General features: G+C 35.6%; 1 protein-coding gene across 1 annotated transcript in view; it reads right to left on the bottom strand.

Annotated features, from left to right (window-relative positions):
• Nucleotides 1-12621: 12621 nt before the first annotated feature.
• Nucleotides 12622-25851, bottom strand: part of LRRIQ3 (leucine rich repeats and IQ motif containing 3) — a 205454-nt gene continuing 192224 nt past the window's right edge. Inside the window, exons 7-8 of the mRNA XM_001497830.6 lie at nucleotides 22279-23008; nucleotides 12622-13564 (exon numbers count right to left, since the gene is read on the bottom strand). Of these exons, the coding sequence (XP_001497880.4) occupies nucleotides 13408-13564; nucleotides 22279-23008 (887 nt within the window). The 3' untranslated portion in view covers nucleotides 12622-13407. The remainder of the gene's footprint in view (nucleotides 13565-22278; nucleotides 23009-25851) is intronic.

Raw genomic sequence — 25851 nt, 5'->3', positions numbered from 1 at the left:
CTATTCATGAGAAGATGAAAGAAGATTTTGCAGCTCTGACAGCCACATTTTCTCAAGGATTTTTTCCTTCCTCTTCAAGAGATTTCCAGGCTGTAGAGGAGGATTCATAGTGAAGATAATGAGTCTTAAGTTTCAGTACCCTGGTTTTATAAGCCCCTTTCAAGGTCTTCTGACTAACTTCAAGTTTGTAATTTCCAGATAATTTTTCTAAAAGAAGATCCTTCCAAGTTGAATAAGTTTCAGGTGCTGCAAAACCCTGGATCCAGCCCTACCTGTTCTTTCATATTACTACCTCTTGCTGGCTCTAAGCCTTATCTTTCTGTTTTCATCAGTTATTTATCTAATGCTCCAAAGGTAAACTAGATGAAAAGCCCTTCTCTCCTCCTGGCCTGGGAAATTATATGTATATTTTTCCACTTTAGGCAATTAGACTCAAGAGATGTTTCCTTTGGCTGAGCGTTTGAGCCACTGCTTTTCCTAGCTTTGGTCATTTTCAGTCGCTCTCACTTTCACATACAGACTGGCAACTGCATATTTATGTTCACATGGAAACACATGCACACACCCACAGACTTAGGAGCACACACAGTAAGCACATTTTATGGTGTCTTTTTGTTTTTTTCCACGTATTAAGATGACTTTGTAATAAAGAACTCTACCACATGTCAATCTCAGGTGAACAAGGCCAGTGTCTACAGATTTCTGACACATGTCAGCTATCTTCATGAGGTTCAACTCATCTCAAAGGCTACATGTTGTACACTGATGCAAATTAGCTGAACAATCAAAACCCTGTGCTGATGTTTTTTGGTTCTAGCCCTTCAAATAGAAGAAAATCAATGCCTGTATGATAACTGGGTGGCTTTCCTCTTTTCTAAAGGACTTTACTTTGTGAATCATGACAATTGTGGCAAGATAGTGGCTAACATTTTCATAGGGAGTCTGACTGCAATCTGTTTTCTGGCTAGCAGAGTGGCAGCAGGAGGGGAGAGAGGAGACCGGGCAAAGTATGGTTAACAATTATGCATGCAGGTAGAGTGTTAGGAACTCTTTCCAAAGCTATGATAAAGTACTTCATTCTTTATTTAAACTCTCATAATCACTCTTCTTCTTTATCTAAAGAACCACATTTTTAGAAGAAGCAAAATTATAAAAAAAGTCAGCTTTCAAGTTTGTGTTTTTCCCCTCTTAATGTGGAAAGAAGGGAGAGTAGGAGGTTTTTGAAATTACTATAAATGGGGCTTTTAACCTAAAATTTGATTCCTCAGCAGAACGGTTGACATAGTTAATTCAAAGAATAAGGCAGAAGAGAGTTTTCTTCTTGAGATTTTAGTGATACCGAATGCCTGTATCTCAGTTTTATCAGTCTGTAAAATATGTTCATCTCTCCCTATACTGGTCAGAAAATTTTAATAAAAACAAATATCTTAAAGGGTGATCCTTTTTTCTTGATACTATTCCAAGGACTTAATAATATACATGGAAAATTAAAAATATCTTTCTTTCGTGACGTTTTTAGCACCGAGGATACAAAAATAAATAAAATGGAGAGAATCCACAGTCAAATGGGTGGAATAGCATGTAATCAATTTTCCGTAGTGCCATGTAATAAGTGTTGTAATGCAGGCATACACAGAAGCACTGGGAGAAAACTCTTACAGAGCATGCCTCTTGACTTTAGAAGATCATCAGAAACTCTCCAGGCAGACAAGGAGATCAGGGCACCAGGTAGGGGAATTTGAAAATTGTGAATAGTCCAATAGCTGGAACATTAGAATCAAGACTTCTGATGGTGAGAGAGAGAGAAAGGTAGGGATTGACAAGGTCATTAAGGACTTTTTTTTCTGCTCAGCAAAAAGGATTTTGACTTTACCTATAGCAATGGGGACACAACTAAAGAGTAGATTTGCATTTTAAAAGGACATGCAAGATGGATTTGACAAAAGAAATAGTAACAACTCAACAAAACATTGACAATAGAGATTCAGAAAAGGATAATTTTGAGTGCAGAGATAAAAAGATGGACAAGATTTGATTATATAAGGTATGAAGTAAAGAGAGAAGTTAGGCATGACCCACAGGGTAGGTTCTGAAAGGAAAGATAGTGATTTTAGTTTGTAACATGTTGAGTTTGAGTGCTGTGGGGACATACAAGTAAACATGTGCAGTGGATGGTTAGAAATATATCTGGAGCTCAGGAGAGATGCTGTTAGGACCTGTTAGACTATAGATGACATCATAAACCATGTCCTTGCATATCATCAACCAGGAACATCCATAGATGAAGAAGAAGATTGTAGATGGAAGTGTAAGTAATACCAACATTTAAGGAAAAAGAAATAGTGGCCCAAAAAGATCAGAGGGGTATGGAAGAATATGAAGAACAGCATGGGGTGTCATGCAAGTTGAGGTGGAAAAAGATGTGCCAAAGAAGGAGAAGTCAATAGTGTCCAATTCTTCCACAAACTCCAGAAAAATAAGGACTAAAAGATGTTGATTTGGTTTAACCAATTGGAGATTATTAGTGATTTTGTTGAAGGTGTTTTCACTTGAGTATCATAGGAGTGAGTGAAAGTCCTATTTTACAGGACTGTTATGTAAAACAGATCACAGAATGATTGTGCATTTAAATCAGACTTGAATTGCCTAAGATATATATTTAGAAGATAAGGAATCAACAAAGGTGACAAAAGGGACATACAGAAAACTACAGCAAAGAAGGAATAATCATTCAATAATTTCAATATACACATTTACAATAAAAGTGAAAAAAAATAGGTAAGCAGTTTTTCTGTTCTTTCTTGCATGTACGTTTTAAGAAAGGCCTTTCAGCTTAGTTACCCCAGGGAACACTCACCAAATCACAGTGGAGGAAGAGGTCAGTGAATGATCACTGAGGACCACCTATGGTATATAGGACTCTGCCAGAGACAGCTGGGAACAGAGAGATAGTAACACACATTCCTGACCCCAAGGATTTTATAAACTAACTGGGGCAATTAAACCAGTATACAGATGACTAGAATACAAAATGAGTGTCACAGGGCTGGGAATCTCAAAGTACACAACTGACTTTCAATTTGTGCCTTCTGATTACCAGGCTCTGATGCATCCTTGTTCAATTTCCTCAAATGTTGAAAAGTCACAGCACTGAAAATGATTAGTAATAATAATTTATTAACATAAATATATATTAATACAGCAATTAAGGTGATCATTATTATAATAATCTAGTACTTTTTATGGCCCTGGCACTGTTCTAAGTATTTTACATTCACTACATTTAAAATCTTCATGATAGGTTACTATACCCATTTGAAATGATTAAGACAAAAAGCCTCCTGTGTCAATTTTAAAAAAATCATTTACATTTGAAAATTGAGGTCTATTGACATGAGCTAAGTGTATCAGAATTCTTACTCTTGTGTTCAACTGAGAACATTGCTAGTGAGAGCAATAAAAGTACTCACTGGAAGGATATTCGATAACTCATGAATCAACAGGAGAAGTCTGAGGACCAAGCTCAGCAAATGGGAAGAAACCAAAGGAGGCTAGGTTGCAGGAGTCCAGGCTGGATGACACAACAGAAAGAACAGTCTTTTGGATTACCAAACTGGAAATTTGCTGCTGTCGCTACTGGATTCTTAATGCCACTGTGAATGACTCCTTAATTGTCTTTGGTTATTGTACCAGTCTTTCAGGATTAAAAGTGCTAGTATGAGCATCAAATGGGCGACTCTATATGCCAGAAGTTGGGATGAAAGTTATTTTCTCTCTCTAAGTTTTGTGTTGGAACATGGGTCCATGCCTCAAAGCATGACTTGGCCAAAGGGTATTTCCCCCTAAAAAGGGCATTCGCATGATTTAGACACAAAGCAAACAAAAAAGCTTGACAAACATCCACTTACACCCTTCTTCTGATACTAACACTTCTCATTCCCTCCCAAAGTGGCTAAATTCTAACATAATTAAGTAACTAACTATGGTAATGCTAACATAACTAACATAAGTATTCTTTATAAAACAAAAAAACCCCGTATATCCACTTCCCTAAGAGAAATAATTCAAAGTCTCATTGGTTATTACATCCTCTATGGAGCGCAGGATCACTGTAGAGTGTCGATTACTCTTTAGTTCTATTATGATATTACACTAATATTATGCACATAAGGACTAGGGAAAATGGAGAGAAAGGAAAAGATATACTAAAATATGCACATATAGTCATAACACAACAATGAAAACAACAAGAGTAGAAGTTGTGATCTTTATTTCTGTATGTATTTATGAAGCCATAGTTAGAATGTATGACTCCCTCCTGCAACACCAATTTAATGTACCTTTTGCCGTCAGCCAACATTTCACTAGAAAAGGAAGCTTTACCTGGTTGGTTTACCCAGACATTTATTCCTACAAAACACAAGCTCTTGCTTGTAGTGTTATGGTAGTCTTCCATTAACTTTAGCCCTAGACGTAGAAGTACGTGGAGATGATCCAAGAGATGGCTGGAGGTCTACTCATACTCTTCCATGCTCCCATTGTGTATCAACTATTCTATTTTGTCTTGATAGTCAGAAACTTATTAGGAAAAGAAAGCCTAGAGATTCTCAGCTGAAATCATGTGCAGGAACCTTGAGAATCCAGGCAGTATGAAAGAAAAGGAGGTCACACCACAGAAATAACTTGGTGAGAACTTCTGGTGGTGCTGCCAGAGGAAACAAGTAGCTGCTTCTTCTGGAATGTTGATGATGCCACAGAGATATCAACTATCTCAGTCTCAGTGACACTTCCTCAAGGTGCAGAGTCCTCAGCAAGAACAAGCAATTGGTCAAGTACCCTCGCACTACCTGACAGAGTAGGAAGAGGGAATATCTGATCTCTTTAGCCCCCACTGTGGAAGATGGGCTTGTTTATTCCTTAAAATCCCACAAAGTGAGAGGGGGTTGTGCAAAAATAAGAAAGATGTTGAGATACAGACATTTAAAAAAGGGAAAAAAAACATTCTCTAGTCTACCAGTACTTTTCCTCTTGAAATGGAAAAACTCCACATGTCTAAAGCAAGGTAGGAAGATAGATTACTCTCTTTCCACTTCTGCCTCCTGGTCAAACCCAGCATCTATACCAGCATAAAAATGGCATAAATGTTTCTCAATATGTGCAAGTGCTGCTATTTTTGCTTGATTCTGCTGAATTACTCTGTGTATATTCATCCATTATGATACATTAATTACAATGAACAATTGGTCAGAGAGGGGGTATGCTTGAATGTGTTGGGTGGTGCTGATATTAGCCATTTTGCTTATATTTTAGAGTTACCATAGGGGTATGGGTGAGGCCAAAGACAAGAAAAGTTCAGCTAGCAATTGTGTGTCAGTGCCCCAGAAAGTGATGAGGGGATGGAGGGGTTGGGTGGAAAGCAGGGAAGAGAGATAAGTAAAAAAGACACACATACACACCTCAATCTGAAAAGAAACTCTCCAAAGTATTGAGAGTGATTATCTGTAGATTTTAGGCTTTTAAACATTATTAATGTTATTTTAGAATTTTAATGTGCTTTCTACTTTTCAAAAATGATGTGGCTTTTATAATTGAAATACAATATTTTTAAGTAGCATATTGGTTCAGAAGAAGGTGTAGAATGCATGGAATTGGAAGAATTAGTCAAATTTTTCATAGACCATATTGTTGGGTTATTAGGTATCTTGAGAACTTATTCAGGAGGTATTTGTAATATGGAACACTCCAATTGGGAGGGAGAAATACTGGAGTCAAGGAGGAAGGCAGAAAATCACAGCATATTCAAGAATCACTAGTGCTGTAATGTGATTGGGATATAAATAACCCAAAATACTAATAGAAGATAAACAACAAGAACAAATCAAGGAATGTAGAAGCACTTCTAAAGACAACTCCAGGCAGATGTAAGATATTGTTCTTTAAGCATTTTTTATTGTGAATTTGCCTGCACATACATGTGATCTGTGTCTGTGGGTGGAGAAATAAAAAATCATTCTTCTTAAGTCTAGAATTTGCATTGAAAGCAAGAGTTATTCTATGAAAGAGTGCAAGAGAATTCTAAAAAACCTTTAAAAATGAACTGGCTGAAAGAGTGGAGGAGGGAAACAAATGAACTAAGTATTTTATTCTTTTTTGACGCTCCAGTAAATAGGATCATTTTATTTATTTTCAGACAATTCATCGTTAGTGTAGAGAAACAGCATTGATTTTTGTATGTTGATTTTGTATACTGCAACTGTATTGAATTCAACATATAGTTCTAACATTTATTTTTGTTTTGGTGGAGTAGTCAGGATTATCTCTACATAAGATCAAATATCATATCACAGACAATTCCATTTCTTCCTTTCCAATTTGATACCTTTTATTTTTCTTATCACCTAATTGCTCTGACTTGGACTCCCAGTACTATGTTGACTAGGACTGGACAGTGTGGGCCCCCTTGTCTTGTTCCTGGTCTTAGAGGAAAAGCTTACAACTCTTCACCATTGAATATGATGTCACATATGGGCTTGTCATATACGATCTTTGTATGATGAGGTATGTTCCTTCTATATCAAATTTGTTGAGAATTTTTATCATAAAAGGATGATGAATTTTATCAAATGCTTTTTCTGCCTCTATTTCAATGATCATATGATTTTTATCTTTATTCTACTAATGTGGTTTATCACATTTATTCATTTGCATATGTTGAACCATCCTTGCATCTCAGGGATAAATTCTACTTGATCATGATGTATTATCCTTTTAATGTGCTGTAAAATCTGGTTTACTAGTATTTTGTTGAGAATTTTGCATGTATATACATCAGACATATAGGCCTGTAACTTTATTTTTTGTAGTGTCCTTATCTGGCATTGGCATCAGGATAATGCTGGCCTCATAAAATGAATTTGGGAGTATTCTCTTTTTTTCAATATTTTTGAAGAATGTGAGAAGGATTGATGTTAATATTCATTTAAATGTCTGGTAGAATTCACCAGGAAAACCATCTGGTCCTGGACTTTTCTTTGTTTGGGAGATTTTGTTACTAATTCAATCTCATTACTCATTATTGATCTGTTCAGATTTTCTACTTCATGATTCTGCACTGGTAAGTTGTATGTCTCTAGGAATTTATCCATTTCTTCTAGGTTGTCCAATTTGTTGGTGTATTATTATTCATAGTAGTCTCTTCTTATCCTTTGTATTTCTGTCCTGTCAGTTGTAATTTCTATTTTATTTATTTGAGTCTTTCTCTCTTTTTCTTAGTAAACCTAGCTAAAGCTTTGTCAATTTTGTTTTTTCCAAAAACCGTTAGTTTTGTTAATCTTTTATATTATTTGCCTACTCTCTATTTCATTTACTTTACTCTAATCTTTATTATTTTCTTTATTCTGCTAACTTTGGGCTTAGTTTGTTCTTAGTTTTCTAATTCCTTGAGGTATAATTTTATGTTATTTGAGTTTTTTTCTTAATGTAGGCATTTATAGCCATAAACTTTCCTCTTAGAACTGCATTTGTTGTATTTTATAATCTTTGGTATGTTGTGCTTTCATTTTCGTTTGTCTCAAGATATTTTTTGATTTCCCTTTTCGTTTCTTTTTGACCCACTGGCTTTTCAAGAGACTATTTTTAATTTCCATGTATTTGCAAATTTTCCAATTTTACTCCTGTTCTCGATTTCTATTTTCATGGCATTGTATTTCAAAAAGATACTTGATATGATTTCTATCTTCTTCAATTTGTTGAGACACGTTTTGTAGCCGAACATATCATCTATCCTGGAGAATATTGTGTGTGCACTGGCAAAGAATGTGTATTCTGTGGATGTTTGATGGAACATTCTATATATGTCTGCTAGGTCCATTTTTTCTATAATGTTGTTCAAATACACTGTTGCTTGATTTCCTATCTGATGATCTTTTCTATTGTTGTGAGTTGGGTATTAAAGTTCTCTATTATTATCGCATTGCTGTTTATGTCTTCTTTTAGTTCTGTTAGTATACTTTATATATTTAAGTGCTCTGATGTTAGGTGTATAAATATTTATTATCATTATATCTTGATGAACTGACCCCTTTATTATGATATATTGACATTCTTGTCTCTTGTGACCATTTTTGGTCTAAATTGTATTTTGTCTGATATAAGTATAGCTACTCCTGCTCCCTTATGGTTACCATTTACTTGAAATATCTTTTCCCATCTCTTCACTTTGAGCCTATGTGTTTTCTTAAGGCTAAAGTGAGTCTCTTGTAGGCAGCAGTATCATTGGCTCTTGTTTTTTTTAATCCATTCAGTCATTCTATTTCCTGATGGGAGAATTTAATCTATTTAAATTTAATTATTGATAGATATGAACTTACTATTGCCATCTTGTTAATTATTTTACTGAGTGTTTTGGAGTTCCTTTCTTCCTCTCTTGCTATTTTCCTTTTCATTTTCATGACTTCTTGTGGTGGTATGCTTTGATTCATTTATCTTAATCTTTTTGTTTGTTTGTTTGTTTGTTTGCTTGAAGAAGACTAGCCCTAAGCTAACATGTGTGCCAATCTTCCTCCACTTTATATGTGGGTCACTGCCACAGCATGACTGATGAGTGGTGTAGGTCCTTGCCCAGGATCCAAGCTGCGAACCCCAGACCACCAAAGCAGAGCTCACTGGACTTAACCACTATGCCATGGGGCCGGCCTCCATTTACCCTAATCTTTTGTGTATCTATTACAGGTTTTTCCTTTGTGGTTACTATGAGGTTTACATAAAATATCTTAGAGTTATAACATCCTATTTTAAGCTGATAACAACTTAACTTTGATAACATACAGAAACTCTATAATTTTACTTCTCCCTCTACTCACATTTTAAATTACTGATGTTATAATTTACATTGTTTTTTATACTTTGTATCCAATAACCAATTATCATAGTTAATAATAAATAGTCAAAATAATAGGCAGAATAATCAAATAGTAGGCAGAAAACTTTTATCTGGGAACCCTTTTAGACTCGTTTTCCAAGCTTGTCCTTGTGTGATTATGTGAATGAACATACATTTGCATAACAGCCTCCCTTCTCTTGATGTTTCTTGTCCATCCCCCTCACCTCTCTCCATCAAATGACTTTTGATAGGCTTTGTCAACTTCTGAAATTCCAGGGAATTGGAACATTTTCTTCAAAATACAGTACAAAGGTATCAAAAAGACACTAGGAAAATTTCAAGAGATTGATTCATTTCTCATGTGTTCATGAAACTCTGCCTTTATACATAAGAATCACTACCATTAACTGACTGCTTATCATGATATAGTAATGTCCCAAATGCTTTACATACATTATGTCACTTATGAATGAAAAAACTGAAATTTCTATTGAACTTCAATAACTTTCTCTAGGTCACACAACCAATATAATGATAAAGAATTTAAATCCAGGTCTTTCTTTCTTTCCAAAGACTGCGCTCTTAATCATTATACTATATCATCACACAATTTGAACTAGTAGATTGATCATCAGATACAAAAAACAAATTTACTCTTTGTTCAAAGAAAGAAAAAGAAGAGAAGGATAATAATGAACTTCTTTTAGTTTTCTTCTAAGATGAGATGCTGCTATTGCGATCCCTGGATAGGGCCTGTAGTGGCCACTGTTTCTCCTAAGGAAACTCTAGGAAGAAGTGAAAGGAAAGCTTTTCTTTTGTCACTATCTCACTATTCAAACAAAGGGCTCACAATATGTCATCTCTTTGGCTCTAATCCACTCTTTTTCTGTCACCCCACTTTTTAGTAAAACCTGTTGCTATTTCTTCCTGTTAACCTTGGCTTTAGTGTGTCACTTTCTTTTTTAAGCAAATTTTGTCCTAGCATTTATATATAGTTTTTAATGGTTTTTATTTTTTAATACCTCAGTATTCTTAGCATGTGTAAACAAATTTATTTTAATCTGCAACAACACTTTGTTGCTAGTGCCATCAAGTTGATTCTGACTCCTAGCAAACCTGAGTACAGCAGAACAGAACGCTGCCCATTCTTCTTGTACCATCCTCTCACCTTCTGGTGCTCCACTGATATTCATAGAGTTTTCAGGGCCAATTTTTTGGAAGTGGGTGGCCAGGTCCTTCTTCCTAGTCTGTCTAGTCTGGAAGCTTCACTGAAACCTGTCCACCACGGGTGACCCTGCTGGTATTTGAAATATTGGTGGCATAGTATTCAGCATCACAGCAATACACAGCCACCACAGTATGACAACTGACAGATGCGTGGTGTGGCTCCCTGACCAGGAAACAAACCCAGGCCATGGCAGTGAGTGCACTGAGTCTTAACCACTAGACCACCAGAGCTGGCTGCAACAACACTTTACAGTGGCTTTATTAGCATAAGGTTATAAATAATTATTTATTTCAGAAATTTGTTATGTTTAAGATTTGTATTAGGTTAGAAGAGAGGACCTAGCACCCTTGCATATATAAGGTCTAAAAGATTGCAAACCCAATTATCTGTGCCAAGAGTTGGAAAACTATGGCCCATGGGCCAAATTTGGCCAGCTTCTTGTTTTTGTAAATAAAGTTTTATTGCAATACAGTTAGAGTCATTTGTTTACATCTTATCTATGGCCGTTTTTGTGCTACAACAGTGGGATTGAGTAGTTGCAACAGACACTGTGCAACCCACAAAGCCTAAAATATTTACTATCTGGTCCTTAGTGAAAAAGTTTGCTAATCCCTCAGCTACACCATTGGTAAACCCGAGTCTCCATATTTTTACCGTCAATATTAGTTTCCTCAATACCCAGGAAAGCCACCAGCACATATGTTGGGGTTTTGTGATGGCAGGACTCTTACTTTTGGTACCAAGTTCTCTAAAGTTTAAATCACTATTAGCTGCTGGCCTAATGTAATTGATGGGACTACATTCTCAATATAATTGAATTTTCTTTTGGATCATGTAAGGAACAAAATAGATGTTCTTGATCATGCCACAAGCAGTGATTCAGGAATCCAAGCTCTTTTCATCTTGTGGCTCAGCCATATTTAACACTTGGTTTTCAAGGTCACTAAAGAAGAGGAAAGATCATGGAGGATAGTACATGGTATATCTGGAAGGGCTGCCAATCACTTTTACCCAGATTCCATTGGTCAGAATTCAGTCCTGTGCCTCAATTAACGATGCAAGGGAAGCTGGGAAATATAGACTAATTGTGTCCTGGAGAAGTAAAAGATAGGTCTAGTGAAAAGCTAGCCAGTCTCTGCCACAGACACCTTCTGCAGATAGAATTTATCAGGCTTCGTACTTAATAAGATGTGGTAGGGTAAGAGAAAGGAGTCAAGAATATCATTTAAATTTTCAGTATGGGAAACCATTTAGATGATTATGAATCTATGGGGTTTGGGAATATAGAAAGACAAACAATATTGGGGAGAGGGAAAATAGTAAAAAAAAAAAATGAATTCTATTTTAATGCATGATTTTTAAAATATTTTTAGGTCTTCTAAGTAGAGGTGTCTAGTATGCATTTGGAAATATAGGAGACATATTAATAACAAATATATAACCTAGACATACATATTTTTAATTCTTCAAAATACAAACAGTAAGTGGCAGTAAAGGTCATGAGATTGACCTGGGACAGCACGTAAATGGGAAAAGAGAGCTATAAACAGAAAAGGTATTGTGTGTAATGTATCTGCTTTAGTACAAAGTACTAGAAACACAGACATGAGTAAAATAGTCTTTGCCTTCAACAAGCTTATAGTTGGGTGAAAATAATCAATTTTCACCCAATTTGCTTACCTGCTGTGTGATAAAGGCTGTAAAAGTCCATAGTATGGAATGGGAGCATAGAGAAAGAGCAACAAACATTCAATAAGTGTATTGATTAAATGAATGAATTATATTCAAATATATCACACAAAATATTCTACTATTCCTTGATGGTATCCCTAAAATCTTACGTAGATAGTTGGCAAATCCTCTCGTAACTACACAGAGAAGACTTCTGCCTCCACTTCTACACACTTACCTTTATTAAAGGCTCCCTCTGTGGAAGGCATTGTGTTGTTTTGTGTTTTTCTCATTTAAGTCTCATAGTAATAATATATGAAATGGATTATTATTTTCATTGAATCCCCAAAAAGATACATATTATTTCCAAATGCGGAACAGAAAACTAGGGTAACAGAGAAATTATTGCCTAACTTGTTATGAGAACCTACATATGCCATGCTTTTCACCACCTCACAGTATCTCCTTTTATTCTTTTTGAAGAATAATGAAAAATACTGATATGATTTGCTCATTAATTATCCACAAATTAACAGGAAAGTGAGAGCTGGTGCCATGGATTTAGATAGAAAATTAGGAAAATATCACCAGCATTTTTTAGCAGTCCATCATAGGAGCACAACTGAATAACTGCTGTTGTAATATACTCAATTTTTGGAAATTTACCATAGACTAATAAAATTAGAGAATTTTTAAAAGAAGGTAACTGGTGACTATTAAAGAGAAATTTTGAATGGCATTAACTATGTTGTATTAAGTAAGCAATGTCATAATCATAGTGAGACATTTATCTTCTAGATATATGAAAACACTGTTGAAAATTGACAAATTTTACAAAGAATTTTGTCTTTTTAAAAATTTTTCTTTATTTTTCAAATTTTACACCATGAGTATGTACTAAATAGATTTGAAATTAATATATGCCATTTCTATGTACTTTATGATCACAATTACATAATTACATGTGCCTTCTCTCTCCTTTATGCCCCCACATATAAAATACATAGAATGCAAAAATACAAAAATCTTACAATCTCCAAGGAAGTTAATAGGAAGGTTTAACTTCCCTTTTATATTTCATGTTTTCTGAATTTTTATAAGAGCATGAATCACTGATATAATGGTGAAACATTTATTTTGAAAAAATAAATTCAGAAATCATTTTCAAAAAATAAACAGGAAATATAATTAAATATCTGCAAGCAGGTAATGAAATTAATCAAAGTATACAGTGTCTTAATAAAAGTCAGCAGCTGGGGCAGAAATTACTATGCTAAGGTTGCCAAAGAAACTGAAAATAGCTTATGAATTGCTATACTCATAATATTAAACAATATAAGCAATGCCTTTGCAATATTTCTTGCAATAAATAAAATCAGTTTTAATTGTTGCTTGGACATCTTGATATATAAGGAAGCTTTTGGGGGTCCCAAGTCAATTTGATTTCAGTTAAATTATGATCAAAAAGAGAAACATTTTAATTATTCTTTATATTTTTATAAGATTTAAATACAAATCCATCTTGTGACATAGAGTATTTTTTCTTTCATAGTATTGTTTCAAAGTCCTTTAACTAAAAATAATGCCTATAATTCAAAATGATCGTAGGGTGTGATCTGACATTGGTTCATTTTGTCACTCCATGGGGAACTTTAAAGACTAAATTCGTTTTCACAATTGCAACTTTTGTTTTAGCATCTTGGAGTCTTTCACAAGCTTTCTGAAAGGCAAGCATATCAATAACAAATTTTTCTTCACAGTGTCTTTTGTGTGTTTCTTGAGCCCTAAGAGGTAAAAAGAAAGGTAACACAATGAGATACTTTTAAATGACTAAAACCATAACAATCAATCAGATTGTTAATGATAATCAGATATCTTCAAAATAGATATACACAAATGAGAAATAGATAGAACTCCACTTACTGCACAGAATTTTATTTTACCACTCAATAATATTCATATTGGGCAATATTACTAAGCTTTTTATTGGCTGTAACTGAGAATTCTCACAAACCCTAACTTAGATTCCTAAAGGGCATCCAAACCATACTCTGCCATGATGTGCAGAACTTTTACTTAAGCTTCACTAACAGAAGCTTCTCCTAGGACTCTGTTATGGACTAAATTGTGCTCCCAACCCCCAAATTCATGTGTTGAAGTCCTAACCCCTAGTACCTTAGAATGTGACTGGTATTTGGAGACAGGGACTGGAAGGGATAATGAATCTAAATGAGATCATATGGGAGGCCCTAATCCAATATGAGTGGTGTCCATAAAGAAGATGAAGAGACACCAACGCTGTGCACACCCAGAACAAAGGCCTTGTGTGACAACACAGTGAAAAGGCAGCCATCTGCAAAGCCTAGAAAAGCCTCAGGAGAAATCAAACCTGGCAACACCTTGGTCTTGGACTTCCAGCCTCTAGAGGTGTGAGAAAATAAATTTCTGTTGTTTAAACCACCCAGTAATTTGTTAAGGCAGCCCTAGCAGACTAAGACTCTCATTATGTTAGAGAAAGGTGAACCAGGTTACTCTGTCAAAGCTGGGAAATGCCATGGCCTTAGCAAATTCATTCACTCATCTTCATTCATTCAATAGTTATGTATTATAATGCTTGGCACTATCTCTAGACGCTGAAAACATAAAGATAAATATGACGTGACATAAGTGAGAGAAGCTTATAGAAAGTAAAGAGAAATAAAGGTTTATGAATATACAGATGAAATATTATAGTAGCATAATGAAAGTACTATGTAATAAGGCAGAGTGAGGCATGATGAAAAAATTAGTAAATATAACCTGGAGAACAGAGTGAGGGAAGATAGGAAAGGCTCCAGAGTTGAAATAACCCTTGAACTTAACCTTGAAAGATAGGTATTTTCCAGGCAGAAAGTGGAGGGCAAGAATATTTTGTTCATGCACATTTACTTATATAGCATGACTAGCTAAAATAAAGGTGGAGAAGGTAGCATAGCTTGACATGCTCCAAGAAGTGACAACACTACAATTCTCTGGGTCATACAGTTCTGATAAGGAGAACAGTGGAGCAGACAAGCCTGGAGAAACAGGCTTAGACTCAGTCATGGAGCCCTCTATTTCTATTTAGGTGTACTCAAAAATCTGAACATGGGGAGCAGAAGAGAGGACTAAGTCTAGAAAGTCTGCAACTTATTGAACTAAGTTAATATATTTAAAATCCTTAGAGGAGTGCCTGACATTTAATACTTCCTTTTACTAGATGGTGGCATTCATCAGGGTAGGAAACGTAGGAAGAGCCAGATGGGGAGAAAGATTGGAGTTCTGTTTTGGTAATATTGAATTTAAAGAGTCTGGCTATCCCTGTGGTGATGCCCAGGGAGCTGAATATAGAGAAACAATGGCTTACAGGTAAAAGTATAGGTAGTGAAGCCACTGTGCTTGGGTTTGAAACCCAGATCTGCAAGTTATTGAGTGAATCTGGACAATTTATTTAAGCTTTGTCTGCATCATTATCTTCATCTTTAAGAAGGGACAATCCAACTCAGAGGGTTTAGTAAGGAGTAAATGAGCTAATACATTTAAAATCCTTAGAGGAATGCCTGTCATTTAATAATCACTCAATGAAATTAGTTAAAACTATTTTGAGTCTGGAGGTCTGGAGAGTAGTCATGTCTGGACATGTAGCAGAGAAGAAGTCATAAGAAAAGGGACTTTGGAGATGTAATTAATGGTACTAATTAAGTCTAAGACATGTATTGAAATAGCCCTTCTAAAGATAACAGTTATAAACTGTGCACAAAATGTAAAAGACCAATTATTTAAAAGAATTAAAGATTGAGAAACACAATAATCTATTGTATTTATATATACCAGAATCAAACAGTTGAAAAGTGAAATTATGAAAGAAATTCCAGTTACAATACTATCAAAAAAACGTAAAATACTTAGCCATAAGTTTACAAAAGATATACAAGGCCCATGCCTGAAAATGTTAAAATATTGTCAGAAAAAAAATTAAAGAAGACCTAAATTAATGGAGAGTTATATCATGTTCAAGGATTAGAAGACAATACTATTAAATATCAATTCTTCCCAAATTTATCTATAGAGTCAATGTAATCCAAATTAATATGCCAGGAGCCTTTTGGGTGGAAATTAACATTTAAATTTGTTTAAATATATGAGATTAAATTTAGATTATGATTTATTTTAAATGTATTAAATTTAGGTATTTTGAATTTATTAAAATTTAAACTTATATGGAAATGTAAAGGTCCTGGAATACCAAAGCAATCTTGAAAAAGGAAGAACAAAGTTAAGAGTCCATATTTCCTATTGCTATGTAACAAATTATCATAAATGTATTGGTTTACAACAACAATCATTTATTATCTCATAATTTCCATGGGTCAGAAGTCTAGGCAGAGTATGGCCCAGTCAGGTTTTCTGCTTAGGTTCTCACAAGGCTGAAACCAAAGTGTCAGCCATTACTGTGATTCTCATCCAGATCTTGAGGTCTCCTTTCCAAGACTGCTAGTTATTGCCAGAATTCATTTTCTTCTCACTCTTTCCACATAACCCCCTCCATCTTCAAGTTAGCAATGTCATATCAAATCCTCCTACTTTGAATCTGATTTTCTCTTCTGCCTTTAAAGGCTCATGTGATAGACATAGGGCCTACCTGGATAATTCAGGATAATCTCCTTATTTTAAAGTCCATAAATTAGTACCTTGAATTACATGTGCAGAGTCCCTTTTGTCGTGTAGGACAGTATATGCAGGAGTGTGGTATCTTATATTCATAGTCCTAAGGATAAGGGCATGATATCTTCTGGGGGGCCATAATTCTGCCTAGTGCAGAGGCATTTCATTACCCAATTTCAAGCCTTCTAAGAGCACAAGCAGAGGAATTATGAGCTTTTAACAGGAAAATGAAGAACCTAGTCCTGGGACAGTTAGAAAAAGAAGTTATTAAATATAGCATATGTAGAATTTTATAAATATGGATATAGAAAGTTGAATGATGTCAAGCTTAAGGCCTAAAATTTCTTTAGGAAATAGATAAATTGGCTTGCTGAAAAGGATAGGTCAGAGGTGGTGTTTGGAAAGGAAGCTCTATAGTTGATGAAGGTTGCACATCACTTTTGTAGGTAATAAAAGAAAGAACAAGCACCTAAGGGAATAGCTAAAGTCAGAGGCCATATAATTAACATCAGCATAAATCTACAAGTCAGTGATGTTGTCAAATGTTTTTACCTGAATACAAGAAGTGAAGATAGATACTTAGATTGTTCCAAGGTAGGAGTTGGGGTGGTTAGCATGGTGGAGGCAATGAAAAGAAGGACCTTCAGAGACAGTGAATGGAATGGAGAAAAGAATAACTGAATTGAAGAACCCTGGAAGTTACACTAAAAATGAAAAGAAGTCTATAAGGAAGGTTATTTGAGGGGTGACTGTCACAATATATTCGAAGAATACATGTGGGAAAAGTAAAGGAAGGAAATATTTGAAAAGATAGAAGATTTTAGCCATTTACAAGTATATAAGAGTTTAAAATTTAAGAAGTGGGGCAGTCCCAAGTGAGGCAGTTCCAAGAGGGGGCTTTTATGTGTCTATGGAAATGAGTTTAAAGGTTGTTGGGATCCAAAAATGTTTAGGTTGGGCAATTGGGAGGGTTGTTCTTATAAATTTAGAAGTTAATCACGATTATGGCAGAAGTTGGATGGAGAAAAGCTTTATAACTCAGGATATGAAGACCACAGCAAATGAAGAGCATAGTCTAGGAGGTCTGATGATCAAAATAAGGAGGAGTAGAAGATGATGTAACTGGATAACTGCCTTATATGCCAAATATTCCATGTTAATTGATACTCTACTTGAAAATGGACACCCTGCTGTTCTGACCTGAGCAGTATCATCACTTTTTCAGAGTATGGACAAGAATATTTTGGGAAATTCATGATCAGTTTTTACTTGATATATAAGTTCTTTCATTTCAAAGTCTCGTTTTAATTCATTCTTAAATATCTCTGTAGGTATTTTTATCAACTTCCTAAGCTAGAGTTTTATAGTTCCTTTCTTCTTTCATTATCCCTCATTCCACAGAAGGATCAAGGAGCTATATTCTCAATAATGACTTCACTAGTAATTAAGATTCATCAGGATGCTTTTATGTCAAGTGTTTGATAAGTTAATGAAGAATCACCAGCAGAAAACAAACTGAAAATCTCTAGACAGTCTCTACTTTTTTGAGTCACAGCACTTTTCAACATGTTGATACTCAATCTCTATTTGAAAACATTTGTAATAAAACTCAATAATGCCTTTTAGGACACACTACTGATATAACCAGAACATTGCCTTATTCCTGTGTGCTTTCAAGGATAGTATCTTTGCAGCAGCTTGCAAGAGAAGATAATTCAGTAAGATACATTAGGAAGTTCACTTGAATCTATATCCTCTACAAATTAAGGATGGCCAGACATTCAATTTGCTGTAATAAAACTAAGCTGATTAAATTTCTCTAACATTGATTTACACTAAATTTGTATTTTGGTATACCAACTAGCTTTCATTCTCTTTTTCAAAGTATATTTTTTATTAAATCATAGAACAATTATTTCCAAAAATCTCTTACACACACATACATTAAGGAAAATATTTTTAAATTTTGGAGGACATAAATATAAAATATTTTTCACACTTAAAAAGATAGTATGTAAAGTACTTCAGTAAATAGTTTAAAAATTGCTTACAACTAGGAAAAGGCAAATACACTCTTCTCCTTATTTTATACTCCTTCTCAGCACAAACTATGTTTTTAAATGATAACATTTAAAAATGTAAATGACATTAGCAGCTATAATGATCTCTAAGTATTTCTAGACAAGGCTTAGATGTATTTACATAGTTTGGCCACTTAAAATATCACCAAGATAAAACTGTCACTGATAAGTTTCAATCTAATATCAGAAAAAATTGTGTTGAAAACTTTGAAAGGTAAAAAAAAAATTACTGGGGGTCCTATCTAGTGTACCCTTCAGAGTTATCTGTGTCTTTCAATCTCTTTGAGCTATTTTACAGCTCTGTAAGTTGAGGAACACTATGAGTAGTGCGAATGATTCTTGCATATAGAAATGTAAATGAATTTTGTCCAATGGAGTTAAAGTTGATTCTAGTGGATAACGACCAATTATTTTGACATTCCTGATTGCCTATATATGCATGCTCTTAGAATACTCATTTGAACTGCTTGTGATATCTTACTGGTACCTTCATTAATTAAAGAGTCAAATAAAATCTTTGACATGTTGATTTTATATTTATATGAGTCATGGATTTGTGTTCCTAAAAAACATCCTTTATAAAGAAAATGTGGTATATATACAATGGCTATCATTCAGCCATAAAAAGGGAGGAAATCTTGCCATTTGCAATAACATGGATGGAACTTGAGGGCATAATACTGAGTGAAATAAGTCAGACAGGCAAAGACAAATACTGTATGATTTCACTTACATCTGGAATGTAAAAGAAACAAACAAAACAACTGAGTTCATGGGTACAGAGAACAGACTGGTGGTTGCCAGAGGCAAGAGGTGGGGAGTGGGTGAAATGGGTGGAGGTGGTCAAAAGATACAAACTTCTAGTTATAAAATAAGTAAGTCATGGGGATATAATGTACAATACGGTGACTAGAGTTAATAATACTGTATTGAATATTTGGAAGTTACTGATAGAATACATCTTAAAAGTTTTCATCATAAAAAAAAAAATTTGTAACCATATATGGTGATGGATGTTAACTAGACTTATTATGGTGATCATTTCACAATATATACAAATATCAAAAGATTATGTTGTACACCTCAAACTAATGTCATATATCAAGTATACCTCAATAAAAATACATCCTTTGACAACTAATGAAATTTAAATTTACTAAATGTAGGTTAAAATATTTTGAATCAATACTAATTTTCAGAGCCTCCTCACTAAGTTTAGTTTAAAATTTAAAACTTTTCATCACGGAACAATTTAAAAGTTTTTGCATTTGTTTGAGACAGCTTTGTCCAAAGTGTGTTCTGAGATATTTCTTGAAAAGAAGGATCTATGGTAAAATGTGTGCTTAAAGTGCATTGGTTTTTTTCTGGTAGAATTCCTAGTGGTCTTTACCATGTGACTGTCCACTGAGATTTAGAGGCCCTTTCTAATCCAGTTTAATGTTCCCTAAGCAATCACACCTTCAGTTACTCTCTTTCATAAAACTTTTGCTATACTCAGAGCAATAATCACTACCTCCTCCCTCACCTCCCATGTTACCTATTCTGAACTTTCCAATTTTTCTCATCCTCTGTCAACAATGCTTTCCCCTCATCTCTCTGCTTTTCCAAATTCTAATTGACAACTGTAATTTTCCTACTTCTACTTTTTGTAATAATTCAAATATGGCTTATATTTGCCACCAGACTGAGAGTTCTTAGAGAATCAGGAATATCTTATTAATTTTTGTATGAGGCTATAGAGGAGAATTGAAATGAATTAACACTTTGACTTTTAGTTAAGACTTCTCTTTGTAGGTTTCCTAGATTACTCTCACCTATTTATTACCTATCATTTAAGTGAAAATTTTCATTCTGTTCCTTGATATTTTTTTCTATTATTCCTTGTATTATCACTTAACTTTTGCAGTCTTATTGGCTGATGACTTATCTCCCACCTAGATTTTCAATTTCTTGGAGTGAAATTATCTTTATGTCTCTGCATCACCTGGCATGTTCAATAGATGAAGTGAGTTACTATTTGAATGATTTCAATTGAAGTAAGTACTCCCTAGTAGAAATGCCAATGATCACAGAGGGACCAAAAAAAATGTGCAGGATAAATTTATTGTCATGAAATAAGTGCTTGTTCTAAGACAGATTCCTATTATAATGACTAGTGAAGCTATTTTTATAGCTTGGTTAGTTATATTTTTAGTATATTTTTAATAATTCTGATTACATATCTTCACTATACAAACATTCAGAAAAAAAATGCATTGTTTCTCACTCCAATGGCTTAAGTATTGAAAACAAATATATTAAAAACAGCCACCCATCCCAGAGGCTATTATATGATTTAATTGTGCTTACTAATTACTAATTTAAAAACTGAGATTTTTACCAATTTTCTTCAATAACTAATTATTGAATAGATTTTGGAAACTATGTACTGTAGGAGGCACTGAAATGGAAAAATACACCAAATTATCTTATAAAGGACTACACAAGCTAACCTGATGCTGGCCCTCTTGTGATAACTGCTACAATTGAGATCTAAATAAAATGCTAGTGAGCACCACCAAATGAAAAAGACTAATTCAGACTGGAAGAGCAGTTGTGGAGAGATTAAAAGTGAATGTTCCATTTCAGTTGGTTACTAAAGGATGGATAATAAAATGATGAATTCTGTCAGTGGTTGTACAGCTCATGCACTGCAGGATGGCGGCAAATAAGGGTGAATTACATTTACACTCAGCCAAGCATCAGCCACTAGTGATGTGTTTCCCTGGAGAAGGGAGTGCCTTTTCCTTCATGTACAGGCACTAGCCTTTCACCACTTTGACACCCCAAAGTATTCTAATTTTCACAATAACATATAAGCTTGTGTTGCATAATAATATGTAGACAACAGCAATCTTGTAGGCATGTAGTGTCCTTGCAGGGTACATATTTAAGGAAAAAGGGGATAGTAGCAATAATGCTTTAGGGATAAAAAAGTACAAAGTTGGGTAGGGAGTGGTGAAAAATTTAGTCTGTTTGGAGCAAAGAGTGCTATTAGGGAAAAAGGGAGGAGGCTATAACAGAAAAGTTAGTGAGATGAGTCTAGATAGACTGGAACAGAGCATGTTGTCCGAAATGCCACTCAGAAGAGATTAGATTTTATTCTGTAGGCAATTGCAAGGTACCAACATACTTTAGTAGGAAATGACATGATCAGAACTTAATTTTAAAAGACAGTTGATATTTGTAGGCTGGAAAACAGATATAGGTTGAAGAAAGGATGGAGAATGGAGATGGAGCTCTCAATTGGAAGGATAATGTATATTCTTAGAGGGATTATGAGAATCTGAATTGGAATAGAAGTGGGAGCGAAAAGGAAGGATCCGTCTGAGACTCCTTTTAGAAGTAAAATGAATAGGGAAACGTTGGCAATGAGGGAGATTGAGTTGTAAAAGACTGAGGTTTCTAGCACTGGTCAAGAGGCTAAGGATGATGCCATTTATGATAAGAACAACCATTAATTAAGAAGCAAGTTTTGTTGGATAAGGTTGGGGGTGGAGAAGATAGTTGTTTTATTGTCTCATCTTTGGTAATATATTGGGACATATTTTTCCTCTTTTGTTGTTGTTTCTATTTTCCAAAGTATAATGTATCATGTTATAAACAAAGTACTGTTCACTAGATCTCAACATTTAGTATGCAATATTCACATGCAATTGATGTAAAAGCTTCTATTATAGCAAAACTGTACTTACCTAGTTTCCTTCATTTTTTTCAGTAAATCCCTTCGATATTCTTCTCTTTCTAGTTTTTGCTGAACAATCAGAATTTTCTTGTTTAAGGTAGCCTGATTCTTCTTCGATCTGGCCATTTTCATCATTCCTTTGGCCAAAAGAGTGCGCTCATTATTTAAATTTTGAATTAATAAACGTTCTTCAGCCCTTTGTTTTTTATCTTCTAGAAACAGAGCTCTCCTCTTTCGAACTTCTTCAAGGTAGTTTAGTCTGTCCTGCAAAAGTTGTTGTAACCTTTGCTGAATTGCCTCATTAGCTTTTGCAGTTAGTTTTTGTGCATCATACTTTTTCTTATTTAAATTTTCTTGAACAGTTAAGCTAACTCTTTCTTGAGCAACTTGCGCCGTGGTTACAGCTGTTGCTTTGTTGTTATGGATTTCCTGCTTCTTTTGTTCTGAATAATATTTATCAATATCACAAAGTGTTTGGAGTTTTATACCAGCTCTGTGTGTTGTAAAAAACTCTCTACTTACATTCCTCTTCAACAGCATGTCTTTTTTTTTAATTGCTGGTTTTGGATGAATGGTGGGAAGTGGCTGGGCATATAGAGGAAAAGAATCTTGTTCTTTCTTTTTCAATACTTGAGCATACTTCAATGAATCTGTAGTATGTATGGGTAGTTTGAACACTGATATCCTAAAACTGGCATCCAATTCCTCATCTTCAATTTCATCTTCAGACTCCTTCTGACCTATATCACACAGCAGACAAATATAATGCATTATATAAGTGCTAAGTGCAGTTTATTTTCTGTCCCAATTGTTTTGAAAGCTACATTAATAAAGTTGACAAAAACCTGTTATTTACTTTATTAAGAAGCATTTTTTCTAGAGTGACATTTAGCCTCTTTTCTGTATTTTACATGAAGTGGTATGATAATAAATAAATTGTGCAAAGTTAAGGATTTATATTATAATCCCTAGAGAAAATAAATATATAATGCAAAGAAGTTCAACTGAAAATACAACAGATAAATTAAAATAGATTATAAAAAATATTTGAATAATTGAAGATAGGATAAATGAAACAGAGGAACAAAAAAATGAAGAGCGACGTCAGCATCATGTTTCCTTTGTATCTCCCTTCTAAGTTCCAACCAGTAGGACATCCATAGATCAACAAAGGACTCTCTGCATAGCACACCAGAATGCCTGGAGATCCATACATCTACACATCTGATGGTGAGTGGACTGGACCTCCTGGAGGCAGCAGAACCAAAAGAGCAGTAGTGGCAGCTTCCAAGATAGGATGTTCCAGAAACTGCGGCCATATCTGCGACCAGAGGCCTAGGAACTATGGTAATGCCCATGAACAGAGGCCCCAGGAACCCAGGCAGCCTATGCTCCTGGAGGCACCAGGAACTTCTGATGGGCCCACAACTGGAAACTCCAAGAACCACTATGATACCTGTGATCAACTCCCCTACCCCTCCTCCAGTGGCAGTGTGCCTTCAACTCCAACCCTCCCAGCAGCAGGGGCTGCATCCAAGATCCCAACATTTTTGGCAGTGGCACTGGTGCCCATGACCTGAGGTTCTAGGAATCATCCTGATGCCTGAGACTGAAGAATGCAGAAACCAAAGTGGCAGTCATGGATCATGCCCTTATCTTTCCCCCAGCAGGGTGGGTGGTGCCTGCAATCTGAGGCTTCAGGAACTGCTGCAGTGCCCATGACCCATTCCCTTCTTTCTCCCCAGTGGCAGCACCACTGACACCACCCTTATAGCAGCAGAGGCAGCATACAAGACCCTGGGCCCAAGAAGCAGCAGTGTGCTTGTGACCTGAGGTTCTAGGAACCAAGCTGGCACCTGAGACCAGAGGCTTCAGGACCTCCAGTAGCACTCATGATCCAGGTACCCCTCCCTCCATGGTGATGGCAGTGTCACCCATGACCCCAGCCCACCCAGCAGTGGCAATGGCACTGCAAACCCAGTGCCTCTGCTGGCAGTGGTGTTAGCACCCCCAGAAAACTCAGGGGCAGCAGTGCCTGAGCCCATACAGAGCCTGCAGAGAACCAGGTAACAGCAAAAGAGGAGCCCATGACTCTGCTCCCTGACAGCTGCAGTGATGCCTGCAATTTTTGCCCTCCACCATAGCAGCAGGAATTGCAGACCCAACAAACTCAGATGTGGTGGGGGTGCCCAGCACCTTGGCTTCTGCCTCACTCTCCCCCTCCTTGTGTCACAGTGGGGAAACCAGTGACCTAAGCAACCCAGAAGCAGCAGAGGTGCTCACCAGCCTGGTGGCCCTGGTGGTAAAACCCACGACTGCACATTGTAATCATCAAGGTACCAGCAAGCTCAGGGGCACAAGCAGCATAAGGAGGGCACTGATGATGCCTTTGGCAGAGGGAGATGAATATGGAAAGCACAGGCTCTCAAACACAAACAGAAGCAGCTCAGAATCAAAGTAAACAAAGCTGTACCCAAATAAGAAAGGTGTTTGTTGCCATAAATGCACCAGCAGAGGAAAAACACATCAAGCATCATGAAAAACTATGGTAACACTGTATTACAAACAGAACATACAATTTTCCAGAAACCAAACTTGAAGTCATGGAAGGTTGTCATCTAACTGACAGGGAATTCAAAATAGTCCTCATAGAGAAACTCAATCATTTACAATAAACTCAGAAAAACAGCTCAGTGAGCTCAGGAATAAGATTAATGAACAGAAGGAGTAACTCATGAAAGAGACTGAAACTCTAAAAAAGAACCAAATAAATTCTGGAGCTGGAGAACACAATAAATGAGATAAAGAATAAAGTAAAAAGTCACTGAAAACACAGCAAACCCTATGGAAGACTTAGTAAGCTTGAAGACAGAAATCTAGAAATGATTCAGGTGAACAATGAGAGAAAGAGGGGCTGACATGGTGGAGTAGTGGTTAAGTTCATGTGTTCCACTTTGGCAGCCTAGGGTTCACCAGTTTGGATCTCAGGCATGGGCCTATGCACCACTTATCAAGCATGCTGTGGCAGACATCCCACATATAAAGTAGAGGAATATGGGCATGGGTGTTAGCTCAGGGCCAATCTTCCTCAGCAAAAAAGGGAGGATTGGGGGTGGATGTTAGCTTAGGGCTAATCGTCCTCAAAAAAAAAAGAAAAAAGAAGAGAGACCTACGATTTTTTTCAAAAATGGAGAAATGTTATGAGAAATATCTCCCTCAATCAGGAAAAGCAACAAAAAGATAATGGGTATCCAACAAGGAAAAGAGTGGGAGAAGGGAGCAAAGAGCTTATTTAAAGAAATAAATAACAGATAATAAGAGCAAACATTACATTAAAACTGTCAAAATCAATGACAAAGAATATTAACAACAGCCAGAGAGCAGAAAATAATAACCTAAAAAGGAACCCCATTAGGCTATCAGAGGATTTCTCACAAGATGCTCAACAGGTCAGAAGAGAGGGAAATCATATATTCAAAATAATTAAAGATAAAACCTGTCAGCCAAGAATACTCTACCCAGCAAAGTTATCTGTCAAATATGAAGGAGAAATAAAGGCTTTTACAGACAAACAAAAGCTGAG

The sequence above is a fragment of the Equus caballus genome, chromosome 5, assembly GCF_041296265.1.
Source record: "Equus caballus isolate H_3958 breed thoroughbred chromosome 5, TB-T2T, whole genome shotgun sequence".
In the NCBI taxonomy this organism is placed as follows: domain Eukaryota; kingdom Metazoa; phylum Chordata; class Mammalia; order Perissodactyla; family Equidae; genus Equus; species Equus caballus.
Note: the sequence above shows the minus strand (reverse complement) of the source record. Positions and strands in the feature narration are given on the sequence as shown.